This window comes from Stomoxys calcitrans, chromosome 5 (genome assembly GCF_963082655.1).
Source record: "Stomoxys calcitrans chromosome 5, idStoCalc2.1, whole genome shotgun sequence".
Classification (NCBI taxonomy): domain Eukaryota; kingdom Metazoa; phylum Arthropoda; class Insecta; order Diptera; family Muscidae; genus Stomoxys; species Stomoxys calcitrans.
Genome location: NC_081556.1, coordinates 34,699,858 through 34,713,126, shown reverse-complemented (window position 1 = coordinate 34,713,126; position 13,269 = coordinate 34,699,858). Strand labels below are relative to the sequence as shown.

At 38.9% G+C, this 13,269-nt stretch overlaps 1 protein-coding gene across 1 annotated transcript in view; it reads right to left on the bottom strand.

Annotated features, from left to right (window-relative positions):
- Positions 1-9,441, bottom strand: part of LOC106089588 (metabotropic glutamate receptor 2) — a 492,052-nt gene extending 482,611 nt beyond the window's left edge. The window contains exon 1 of the mRNA XM_059369726.1: positions 8,951-9,441. Within this exon, the coding sequence (XP_059225709.1) occupies positions 8,951-9,353 (403 nt within the window). The 5' untranslated portion in view covers positions 9,354-9,441. The remainder of the gene's footprint in view (positions 1-8,950) is intronic.
- Between the last annotated feature and the right edge of the window lie 3,828 nt (positions 9,442-13,269).

The following is a 13,269-nucleotide window of genomic DNA, read 5'->3' as shown; positions in this document are numbered from 1 at the left end:
CCATATTTGTTAGCCATTTTTTTAGAAGGCAAACATTTTGAAAACTTTGGAACATTCTCTTTGATAGCTACTTCAAAAGAAATAAAAGTTATAAACCGTAAAAATATAGCAGCAACCTCTCCATAAAACTAGTTTTTCTAAGAAATGTTAATGCTTCTCTCAAACCTCCATTTTATTTGAAATCATGAAGTCCCTGTCCCTTAAGGAAATTTTTATTGGGAAATTTGCATTTTCATGATGTTTATAGATGAATAAACTGTATTTCATTTCCATTTAAAAAAAAAAAAAAATCATTTTCAACCGAAATATGTTTTGTACGATGTGATAGTTTAATAATGACCTCATTTATGTATATTTAAGGGAAAAAATACTGAGTGCTTAAAAACAATCGAACACTTAACATAAAAAATGGTCATTACTTTAAAAAATGATGACCGTTAAAATGTGGGTGTGCGGCATAAACACTCATTTGAAAATGGCACGCCGCAAATGCATCAAAAAAGGAAAACAAAAATAATAAAAAATAAAAAAAATGTGCTAAATGCACAATGACCAGTGTATTTTAAAGTCTCGCTCTGTCTCTCTCTCCCTCTCTCTCTCCTTCTGCTCACATAAAGGAGCCAACCACAAGGCCATTGAATATAATGGCGGCACATTTCAATTCATTCTGTTATTGTTTTCCTTTTCCTCTTCATAAATGGAACCGATAACGCTCTGACCATCGGTAGTCTGCACAAATGTGGCGAGAAGCATAGACGCTGTATTCAATTCGAAGTAATTTGCAGTGATTCAGATTTCACTCGCTTCATAAAATGTTATGATGCTCTGCCGGTGTCAATAACTGGAATTGCTTTGTCCATTTTGGGGCTGTTGTTTGTATAGTTGTGGGTTGGAGAAAAAAATTCGTGGAAATGTTTTATTTTGTTTTTAGATTATTTAAGGAAATATTAAAAATTTACAAGTGGATGATTTATGTTTTCAATGTTAGCAAGTAGTAAAATAAACAATAAGGCAAAGTACTGGACAAACTGTACAAATGTGTTAGTTTCGGTTGGGTAGAATCTAATTATGCAACCTCTACCATATCCGAGTCCGAACGGCATGCCTCAGAGCGACCCTTCTTCGGAAATAAGCTTCTACATGTCGTAATGGCATTCCATTAAGGAACAGGTGCAAACTTCTCACAGATCAATGGCTGCTATCCGATTCAAGTTTAAGTCTAATGATAAGGGTCCTAATTTCTAAAGTGGAGTCCGAACTGCATGCCTTAGTGCGACACATCTTTGGCGAGAAGTTTCTACATGGCATAGCACCTTACAAATGTCCCCAGCATTAGAAGGGGATAACCACCACTGACATTTTTATATCCTGCACCATTACTGGGGTACAGGGTATTATAACTTAGTGAATTAGTTTGTAATACCCAAAAGTAAGAGAGATAGACCCATTGATAAGTATACCGATCGACTCAGAATCACTTTCTGATTCGATTTAGCTATGTCCGTCTGTCTGTCTGTCTATCCATGTTAATTTGTGTACAAATTACAGGTCGCAATTTTCAACCGATCGTCTTCAAATTTGGTATGGGCCTGTTTTTCGGCCTTTTGAAATTGGAAAAAATCGGTTCAGATTTGGATATAGCTACCATATATATGTTCGTCCGATTTGCAGTAATAATGCAATAAAATGGTCATTTGTTAACCGATTCTTTCGAAATTTGGCAGGAAGCATTTTCTTATGACTCCCAATATTACTGGTGAAATCCAAAGATATCGGTTCAGATTTAGATATAGCTCTCATATATATAAATCGCCCGATTTTCACTCCTAGAGCCTCTGTAAGCGCATTTATTGACCAATCTTCCCAAAATTTTGTACAACGTTTTCCGCGACGACATCCACAAAGTCTATAAAGCTTGCTCGAAATCCTTTCAGATTTAGATATACAGGGTGGCTGATGAATATTGCTACAATGATGAATATTGCTACATTTTTTTTTCGGTGTATGGAATACATTTTTCTTTTATTCATGTTAAATTAAATTATTAAATTAATTATTAAATTATTATTAATTAAATTAATTAATTAATTAATTAAATTAATTATTAAATTATTATTATTAAATAGAAAAAAAGTTATTACATTTTTTTTTGGTAGCGGCTTTCATCAGCCACCCTGTAGCTCCCATATATATGTTCGTCCGATTTGCAGTAATATTGCAATGGAATGGTCATTTGTTAACCGATTCTCTTAAAATTTGTCCATCAAAATTGGTTTAGAATTGTATATAGCTCCCACATTGCACTTATGGGGTAGGTGTAGGGTATTATACAGTCGGCACCGCCCGATTTTTGTCCTTCCTTACTGGTTTTATGATGTTCTGGCAAGGAATCGAAACCAGGCGTTCCGCGTCATAGGCACAACGGTGACTTTGAATTAAAGGGTGATTTTTTTGAGGTTAGGATTTTCATGCATTAGTATTTGACAGATCACGTGGGATTTCAGACATGGTGTCAAAGAGAAAGATGCTCAGTATGCTTTGACATTTCATCATGAATAGACTTACTAACGAGCAACGCTTGCAAATCATTGAATTTTATTACCAAAATCAGTGTTCGGTTCGAAATGTGTTCATTCACCGTTCAGCGATGAGGCTCATTTCTGGTTGAATGGCTACGTAAATAAGCAAAATTGCCGCATTTGGAGTGAAGAGCAACCAGAAGCCGTTCAAGAACTGCCCATGCATCCCGAAAAATGCACTGTTTGGTGTGGTTTGTACGCTGGTGGAATCATTGGACCGTATTTTTTCAAAGATGCTGTTGGACGCAACGTTACGGTGAATGAACACATTTCGAACCGAACACTCATTTTGGTAATAAAATTCAATGATTTGCAAGCGTTGCTCGTTAGTAAGTCTATTCATGATGAAATGTCAAAGCATACTGAGCATCTTTCTCTTTGACACCATGTCTGAAATCCCACGTGATCTGTCAAATACTAATGCATGAAAATCCTAACCTCAAAAAAATCACCCTTTATTAGTATTGTCAATTCGACCTATATAATCTCCCAATCTCCCAATTTGGTGTGTGCAGGTGAGTCGTGAGTTGTCGTGTCACGCGTGAATCACTAACACGTTTGTACTTTCACGTGCACATCTCTACTCCCAAAAAGCCTTCTACGACGCATAGAAGCTTAATTTTTTCCTGGTTTGTTAGAAATTTGACTCCTAAAGTACAGATATGCCCTTCAACTAAGTTCATTTTGTGGAAATTTTAAGCAGAGTTCATGGTGGTGGTTGATGGTGGCCGAGCTTGGCCCGTTTTTTTATCCACCACCAAAGCTTGATGGTATATTCATTTGTGATGCCATTTACAATACAAAGAGGCGATGTACGAATGTCCGTTCGTCTGTTGAAATAACGTTATGGTCTGTAATAATCCGGTTCTATGTACCGAATTGTAATTAGGAGGCCACCGTTAGCATGTCCGCCTATGACGCTGAACGCCTGCGTTCGAATCATGGCGAGACCATCAGAAAAATTTTTCAGCGGTGGTTTTCCCCCTCCTAATGCTGGCAACATTTGTGAGGTACTATGCCATGTAAAACTTCTCTCCAAAGAGGTGTCGCTCTGCGACACGCCGTTCAAACTCGGCTATAAAAAGGATGCCCCTTATCATTGAGCTTAAATCGGACTGCACTCATTGAAATGCAGTCCGAAATTGCAGGGATTGAAGAAAATCCCGGACCCTGGTTCTGTTCAGTTTACCAGTACCGTCTGTATCATCGGTCGGTTTCGGTGAGGTGAAACCGGTGCATGTAGTGGGTGCATTTCCGATCTTGCTCTGGCCTTAAATCACTATGGGAGTATAGACGCACTGTATATATTGCAAGGCGTTGTGCGAGCATAGACAGATGCGTGTATCACAAGCGTCATTGCCTTCGGCGTCCTAAACGTCCTCGTCGCTGGATTATGTGACTCTTCCGACTTCTTTCGTGCGGGCTTACGATCATGGCATCAGGCCTGTCACCCTTCGGTGACATCTGCGATAGGTTAAACGTTTACCTCAACGAACTAGCAAGAGATCTGAAGATATCTGCCACCAAATTTTCAAATACATTACTAGATACACACATGAGCTGGATAGGCAGCTGAATGTGTTGGTCGGTGGAGTAACAATTCAGACCATTTAGTGTCCCAAAACGCTTGGCGTCATATTTGAGAGTTCTTAAAAATTCTCCTCACATGTCACTGCAATCTGCGATAAGGTCAGAAATAGAAAAAAGCTCCTCTAGTCATTTGCCGGTAGCACTTAGGGTGCTGACAAAGAAACGTTGTTGACCACGTGCAAGGGAATTGTACGGTCAGTGGTATATTATGCAGCGTCAGTGTGGTTTTATCAGCTATGTGACACGCAATGGAATAATATTCATATCTGTCTGAGTGCCGCTCTTTGAACTGCGGTGGACAGTCTCCTCATTTCTCACGTGGACCACCTTCATCAGGAGACAAAGATCCTACCCGTACGAAAACATAACTACGTGTTGTCTAAGTTTTACCTTCTGGGCTGTTATCGCAGGGACCATCCAAAACAACATCCCATGGAAGTGGATCCGCCACCCAGAAGCCTCAAGGTGGATATTCATGATCTAGAGAGAGAGGTTTAGCGCCACAAGAGAGCACCAAGCGGCTTATCAAGTGGCTCTGGACAACATTCATGCAGTCATGGTAGCGGATGCGGTGAGTAGCTACAGGGTGAATGTTGTCCTTGAAGAACGACCGCCACCCATTGTACTTGATGAAATTGACCTTCCCCAGCAAACCAGAGTAGTTCTGGCTCAATCAAGACATGAGAGATGCAGCCCATTCAACTCCTACAGAACAAGGGTTAAGGATGTTTGTCCTACAGAACAACGTGCAGGATGCTTGTCCAGATTGTAACCTGGGACCACACGACACAAGTCACCTGTTTAACTGCACAGCCAGACCCACTCGACTCAGACACAGATCCCTATGGGCACACCCCACTTTAGTCGCAAAGTTGCTGGATCTGGATGTTCAACAGTACCAAGCAGACGAAAGATAGAACAACACAACACACTGTTACAACAACAACAACAACAACAATGAAGATAATGTGCTGAAACTTTTCAAGGATTTTTGTTTGTCCATAGGCAGGTAAAGTCAGAATATGGGCTATATTGGACAATATCTTGATATAGCCCCATATAGACCGATTTCCCCATTTATATCAAAAACCTTTAGAAGCCGTATTTATAGCTCGATTTTGCTGAAATTTGGCATAGTGTGTTGTTTTAATATCCTCGATATGCATCGAATATGGTTAAGATCATAGTATATCTTGATGTAAGCCGCATATAGACCGATTTCCCAATTAACGTCTAAGGCCTTTAGAAAACGCATTTATTGCTCCATTTTGGGGAAATTTGGCGCAATCTTAGGACCCTCGACATTCGTATCAAAAATAGTCTAGATCGGACAATATCTTGATATAGCAGCCATATATTGTATAACGATCTTCCGATTTAAGATGTAAGACCCATAGAAGACGCATTTATTGTCCGATTTCGCTAAAATTTGGGAAAGTTGGTTTTGTTAAGCTCATACATCCGTGCCAAATTTTTTTCAGATCGATTTATATTTGGTTATAGCTGCAATATAAAGCGATCTCCCAATTTAAGTTCTTGTGCCCTTAAAAAGCACAATAATTATCCGATTTTTTTTAAAATTTGGCAGTTTTAGCTGTGGTAATCCCTTCGTCGTCCGAGCGGACTATAGTGGGATATAGCTGCCCTAGATAGCGATCTTCCTATTTAAAGTCTTTCACCCTATTTATTACCCGATTTCGCTGAAATTTAGTGCGGTGAGTTGCATTTGACCTCTTCATTCCTTGCTGTATATGGTGCTTACACAGGGCTTATCAGGTCCCGTTTCGATGCTTTTCCCTCCTGTCTCGATCGTGTCATGGGGATTTTCAGTCTCCTGTAATCCGCCAGACTTTAGCGATGTAGTCGATAGTTTCTCAGGCAAGTGTGCAGCATCAACGGCTGAGTCGTCTACAGATTCCCCAAACCCACCGCTTTAAGAGACCTTCAGTTACAACTTGTTGAATCCGTAGAACACAACTCCTTCAGACCTGTTGATGTCAGCCGGAGTTTAGTACGAATACTGCATATCTTCGGTCACCATCAGCCTCATCCAATCTACCAATCTTAAAGTCGGTGGTTGAAAGATTGGGATTAGATTCCCTTAGTCTTCCAAGTATGGACTCCGGATCTGAGGGAATCCTTGGTATCTAAGCATGCGTCATTGGTCGAGAAGGATTGTCTTCCTTCTTGACTAAATCCAGCGTTGCGCCTGGCCAGATCTTACCAATCTTTGATGCGATTATATTTAGATATAACTGCTATATACACATTATGATCTCCCGGATTCGAACCCACATAAGGTCCATTAAGCTGAATTTTTGGAACAGTGAGCTGCGTAAGAACCTCCAGATCTGCATTGTGTTTATCATTAATCAGACTATACTTCAATATAGCTGCTAGGCATCCTTAAATGGTGCCTTGATCGGATTTTGTCCAAATGTGGTTAATATAAGGTGTGAGGTGATGGGTATTCAAAGTACGACCCTGCCGAATTTAACACATATTTATTGGGTTGCCCAAAAAGTAATTGCGGATTTAATAAAAGAAAGTAAATGCATTTTTAATAAAACTTTGAATGAACTTTAATCAAATATACTTTTTTTTTATACTTCTTTCTAAAGCAAGCTATAAGTAACAGCTGATAACTGATAGAAGAAAGAATGCAATTACAGAGTCACAAGCTGTGAAAAAATTTGTCAACGCCGACTATATGAAAAATCCGCAATTACTTTTTGGGCAATACTTGTTACTTCCCTACGGAAAGTGGAACAAAACCCAAACCTGTCACGGGAGAGGTCCTTTGGTGATAGGGAGCGGTCCCAGTTCTCGTCCCCCTACATGGAAAAAAACCTATCACTTTTATTAGGGTTTTTCGCTTGAGGTGACGTATTGCCACCATTCTTACACCTATCGGTCCTGGGACAGTTCGAAATGGAAGAGTATACTTTGCAAGTATTTTTAAGGGAGAGAATATTTTTTAGCAAATATATTGAACGAATGAGACTTTTTAAAAAATTTCAAGTACCATAAGCTATGACAATTGAAACTTTTCATTTCCTATGGGATATGTCCAGTGACATGTAACAAATTCTCCAGTTTAGGATCGGTATATTTGGCGCAATTGACTACACATTTCCCGTAGGATTATTTCAGTATTTAATACACATTTCAATACCCTCCACCAAAGGTTGGAGGTACAATAATTTCGTTGCTCCGTTTGTAACACATCGAAATAGTGATCTGCGACCCAACAAAGTATGTATATTCTCGATCCTGTTGACATTCTGAGTCGATTACGCCATATCCGTCCTATCAAAAGCTTGCAAACTTTGCAAAGGTGTAAAGCTAGGCTTTTGAAATTTTCCACAAATACTTCCTATTAGTGCAGGTCGGTTGGGATTGCAAAAGTGCCATGTCAGTGTATGTTTTGATTTAGCTCCCATTTGGGATCTTGACTTCTTCAGCCGCTAGAGGGCGCCGTTATTATCCGATTTGATTGAAATTTTCCATGAGGTATTTTGTTTTAACTTCCAATATCTGTTCCATGTATGGTTCAAATCGGTTCATAACCTGATATAGCTCCCATATAATCCGATCTCGGATCTTGACTTCATGAGCCGCTAGAGGGCGCCATTATATTCCGATTTGGCTGAAAATTTTCATGAAGTGTTTTGTTGTGACTTTCAACAACTGTTCCAAGTATGGTCTAAATAGTTTCATAACCTCATTTAGCTGCTATATAAACCGATCTCGGATATTGACTTCTTAAGCCGCTAGAGGGCGCTATAATTATCGGATTTGGTTCACATTTTGCATGAAGTATTTTGTTGTGACTTCCAAAAACTGTGCCAAGTATGGTCTAAATAGTTTCATAACCTGGTTTAGCTGCCATATAAACCGATCTTGGATCTTGACTTCTTGAGCCGCTAGTTTGTTGTGACTTTCAAAAATTTTGCCAAATATGGTCTAAATCGGTTCCTAGCCTAATATAGCTGCCATATCAAGCGATCTTAAGATTTGACTTCTTGAGCTTCTAGAAGATGCAATTACCTTCAAACTTGGATGAAATCTTGTACATAAGGTCTTGTTATGGGTTCCAACAACCTTGGCATGGATAGTTCAAATAAGTTTATAACCCAAATATAGCTGCCATATCAAGCGATCTTAAGATTTGACTTCTTGAGCTTCTAGAAGATGTAATTACCTCCAAATTTGGATGATATCTTGTACATAAGGTGTTGTTATGTGTTCCAACAACCGTGTCAAGAATAGTTCAAATAAGTTTATAGCCCGAAGTAGCCTCCTTATAAACCATTCGCCCGATTCAACTTCTTGAGCCTTTTGGCTGAAATTTTAAAAGTGATAAAAATTGCCAGACATATGTCTGGCCAATTATTCTAATAGATCCCTCTCTAGAGTAGTCATTGTAGTTGTGCCATGTGCCATCATGTAGTTCCCCCAACTATTGTTGTTTGTCTGGCTGCAATACTCAAGCAGTTTATCCCTTAAGCCATAGCTACTTGAAATATGGCCAAATAGCGAATAGCAGCACAACAACACATAAAAGGATAAAACAACAGGACCAAGGAGTTAATATAACTTCATAAATATTACATGAGAAATGGAGGATGTACACAAAGGCAAATTTTTTGGCCATATACAATAGCATAAAAGTTGCTAGGATAAAAATACATGGTGCAGACTGTGAACTAGAATGCTAGGGGGCGAGTAGGAGGTGGGAATTTTGTTTTCGGTTTTTGCTCATAAATAAATAAACTTACCCTTGATAAAATCAACAGCCATTTCCAGGCCATACGTATCCTTATCACAATCATCCAAAATGTGAGCACCCAAAGTTATATTCGGCAACAGTTGCTGTTGGTTAACGCGATCCAAGGTATAGAGCATGGCTTCCAGGGCCTGTATGCCCCCCTGAGGCATAATGGGCCCACAAGTGATGCTATCCTCACGTGAATGCACCATCATAAGGCCACCGAGTATGACTTGACCCTCCATTACCGAGGCATGTTTCACCGGCCAGGTGGATGTGGTGGCGGCAGTGGTACTTAGTCCAGTATTAGCGCTATACAAGGAGATGTTGTTAAACCTAGAAGGCATGGATGTGGGTGGTGGTAATGTTGTGGGTAACAAGAGCGACAATAGAGTGGAAGCTTCCATTTCCATTATAGAAGTAGTGGCTAAGAGGCTGAAGGGTGTTGTGGCCAGGGAATTGTTTGTGGCTAATCTGATATTAACAAATTCCTCTGGCGGCAAAGTTGCTGCTGCTGCTGATACCGAGGCGAATAAAGGATAATAAACTGTAGTAGTAGTAGTTGCTGTTGTTGTTGGTATCGTTGACTTAAGAGAAAACTCTTTGGAAGTTGTCGAAGAAAATTTGTCTGTTTTTGAGTTTATTTCCTTCTCACCAACCAAAATTTCTTGTGGTCCTCTTAATGTGGTTGCTTCCATTTTGGCTATTTCAGATATGGCTGCAGTTGTTTCATCGATCACCATGGTGCTGGAGGTATTTTTGTTGTTGTTGGAAAAATTCTTCAATAGTTTTTGTTTATCTTGTTTCGCCTGAACTGTTGAAGTTTCCATGGTATCTGCTAACGAAGTTTTTAATTCTAATGAATCCTCCTTTGTTTTTGCTTGGCTTGCTGCAGTGGTTTTGGAATATTTCATTGAAAGCCATTTATTGTCAATATCCAATGGACTTGCAGCAGAACTGGCCATGTCATCATTTTCATTATTTTCATCATCCATTTTTAATGATTTGTTATGGTTCTCAAGCTCATCCACTGGCAATTTAATGTTTATCGGTTGTCCATTGTTTTTATGCGAGGCCGCTTCACTGGTGGTTGTTAGTGGCTCAATACTATCAGCTCTAATAAGGCCTTTATTGGGATGTTTATGAGATTGATTTTCCTGTGGTTGAGTTTTGTTGTTGGAAAAGTTTTCGTTCTCTGTTGCATTTTGTTCGAGCTTAATGGAAATTTTTACTGCCTCCGTTTTGTTAATTGAAATTGCATCATTTGTTGGATTATTTTGTTCAACACTAGAATGATTGGTTGCTTTAGTGATGTAGGAAATTGGGCTTTCAAAGGATTCATTTGCAGTTTTTGCCGTTGATGGAGAAAGGGGCAGTGCTGTGGTGTTAGGGCTGTGGGCTTTAGGAGCATCCAGAGGTTGTTGGTTGGTATACAAGTCAATGAGCTCATGAGAAGCTGTTGACAACTTGGATTTTGAGAAATCATAGGTTTGTCCTTTAGAATTTTTGTCTTTCGAGTAGGTCTTCGCTGTTGGCTCAAGCTTTCCTTTAATTTCCTTGTCTTTGTGCTTTAATTCCAAGCTTTCCATTTGATTTTCCAATCCTGCTTCCTTTTCTGTTAACTCTCTTAAGCTTAACTCTATATTTGCCTCGTTAAGCTTTAAGCTTTCAAAAGCTTTTTCTAGAGTTTCTATATCGAAAACTTGGGGTTGATTTGAAATGTCAAAGTCCTCCTTAAACTTTGTAACTTTTCCATAAATTGGTTGTGGGCTTTTCTTGGATCTGTGAAAAATATCATGAATTCCATTTTCCAAATTTTCTGGTGGCTGGGGATGTATAATGCCATATTGGCTTTCTTCAGTATTTGTAAAAGAGAGCTTTTTGGTTTTTTCAAGCTTTCGGCTTGGTTCTAGTGGGATTGGTGCATGATTTGTATTTAAGGGCTTGTTGTTTGTATGACTTCTGGCTTTTTGTTCCTCATTTACATCTTTTTCATGGTTCTCTATGAGAGAGCTTTTTTGCTGATTTTCCTCCCAAAGCTTTTTCTGAGCTCTTGAAAGCTTTAAATTTTCTTGATTTGAGTTAGTTTCACCCTTTTCTTCAACCTTAGCTTTTTGATTTTCTACAATTTGGACTTCAGGGGACTTGTAAAAGCTTTTATGCCTTATAAGGTTCCCAAGCTTTGTGTCATCAAAAGCTTTTATTTGTTCTGTGGCGATTAGAATGTTTTGTTTAAAGGGAAACGTGTAAGAGCTTTGATTCTCTATGTGCTTTTCCTTCCCAAGGCCTTCCTGAGCTTTCTCTTCTTCTTCTGAAAATTTTTCCACAACAAAGCTTTTATGAAAGCTTTTCTCTAAAGAAAGCTTATTGCTATTATTCTTCACCTCCAAGTTTATGTTAATTTCATTTCCCTCTTCCAATTTTACATTTGGGTTCGTTGTGCTTTTCACATCCGGATTTTTGTATGAGTTTTGCGTTTCTATGAGCTTTTGTTGTTTAAAGCCTAAAAAAGCTTTTTCTTCTCCCTCATCTTCCGTTGGTTTTAAATTAGTTTCCTTTGTTGGGGAATTGTATAAGCTTTTGTCTTCTAGAAGCTTTTCGTCTCGAAAGTCTTCAAAAGACTTTTCTTCCTCTTTGGACTTCTTATCAACATTGAGGCTCGTATAAGAGCTTTTTGTTGGCAAAAGCTTTTTGTTGAGGTTCATTTCATTCAAGTTGGCGTACGTTTCCTCCTCATCCAACTTTGAATATTCATTTGCAGTATTTTCCACACCTGGGTTTTTGTATGAGTTTTTTTGTGTAATGAGCTTTTGCAGCTTAGGCTCTAAAAAAGCTTTTTCACCTTTTCCTTCTTGTTCGAAAATATTTTCCTTGCTGGAGAAATGGTGTGTAATTTGCTCCTGTATGGGTTCTTCATCGCCAAAGTCTTCATGAGCTTTCTCTTCTTCTTCTGTTTGTGATTTTATATCCTCATCTTGCGTCTTATAAAAGCTTTTTGTTGAAAAAAGCTTTTTTTCATGATCGATTTCTTTAAAATTGGTTTTTAGTTCATCTTTCTCTTCAACGTTAGGTGCTTGATTTTTGAAATCAGAAGTCTGGTAAGAACTTTGCTTCCCTACAAGCTTTTGGGCTTTAGGGTCTTTAAAAGCTTTTTCTATTCCCTTTTCTTTTTGTTTTGAAATATTGTCCTTAGTGGGATATTTGTTAGAGCTCTTATTCTTAATGAGTTCAAGGTCTTCTTGAGCCGTTTCTCCTTGTTGTCCATAAGAGCTTTCTGTTGAAGAAAGCTTTTTATTGTGTTTCATTTCATTAAAGCTTTCCCGAGTGGAGGCTTCTGTTAGAGCTTCTGCAAAAGTTATGATTTCCGTTACTGAACGAAGCTTTGCCTGAACTTTTGGTGCCGTTTTGTTGTACGCAGATGCTGAAGAAAGCTTTGTTGTAACTTTGTCGTTGAAAGCTTTCGATGAATTTTTTTGGGAAGTTTTAAGAACCTCAAATAATATTTCAGGCTTTTCTTGTCTATGATCAAGAGCTTCTTTTGCAGCATTTTTAGAAAACTGTCCTACCTCTGAAAAGTTCACAAAATTTTTTGCTTCCCTATTGTGGACCTCCATATTTGCAGTTTTTTTTGCAGGTTCTTTAGAATGTTTATCAGCTAGTTTGGCAGAATTTTCTTTTGCATCCAAAGTTTCTTCGCTGGTGCCCAAAACTTTTTCCACTTTCCCCTGTAACTGTCTTCCCTCTATTGATTTCATATTCCTTTCCTCTGTTGTAGCGGGTTTTCCTTTAGCCCTTGTAATCGACTTTAAATCCTTTTCATTTATCCCGATGGCCATGTCTTTTGTTGGCTTAAAATTTAATCTACCGCTTTGTTGTTGCATATCTCCAACATCATCATCATCAGCATCATCATCAACTGGCTCTGACACGCGAGTCAGTGATGGGGAATTATTTTGGTGGCTGCTCGTAATTAAAGATGTAAATGTTGCTCGATTGTGAGTCACCAACATCAGTTGTTTGAAATCTGCGCCTTTATCCACCATAAATTTTTCATTTCCTCTTGACAAACGATCTATGGGCGAATCCTTGGTATTTGGCGGGACCGTCGATGAATTTCCATTATTTGCATAAACAGCAGCACTGGCAGGGACAGCAGAGATGGTGGCGCTGGCAGCAGATGTTGTTTGGTAATTCTTGATGCTTGTTATTGACGTTGCTTGTGCTGTGGCCAAGGTTGTTCCATTAATTAAATCATTATTATGCAAAAGTGTTGATGGTATTGTCGCACCACCAGCCTCGTCGTCATTGACTTCATGGGCTGGAGCTGCA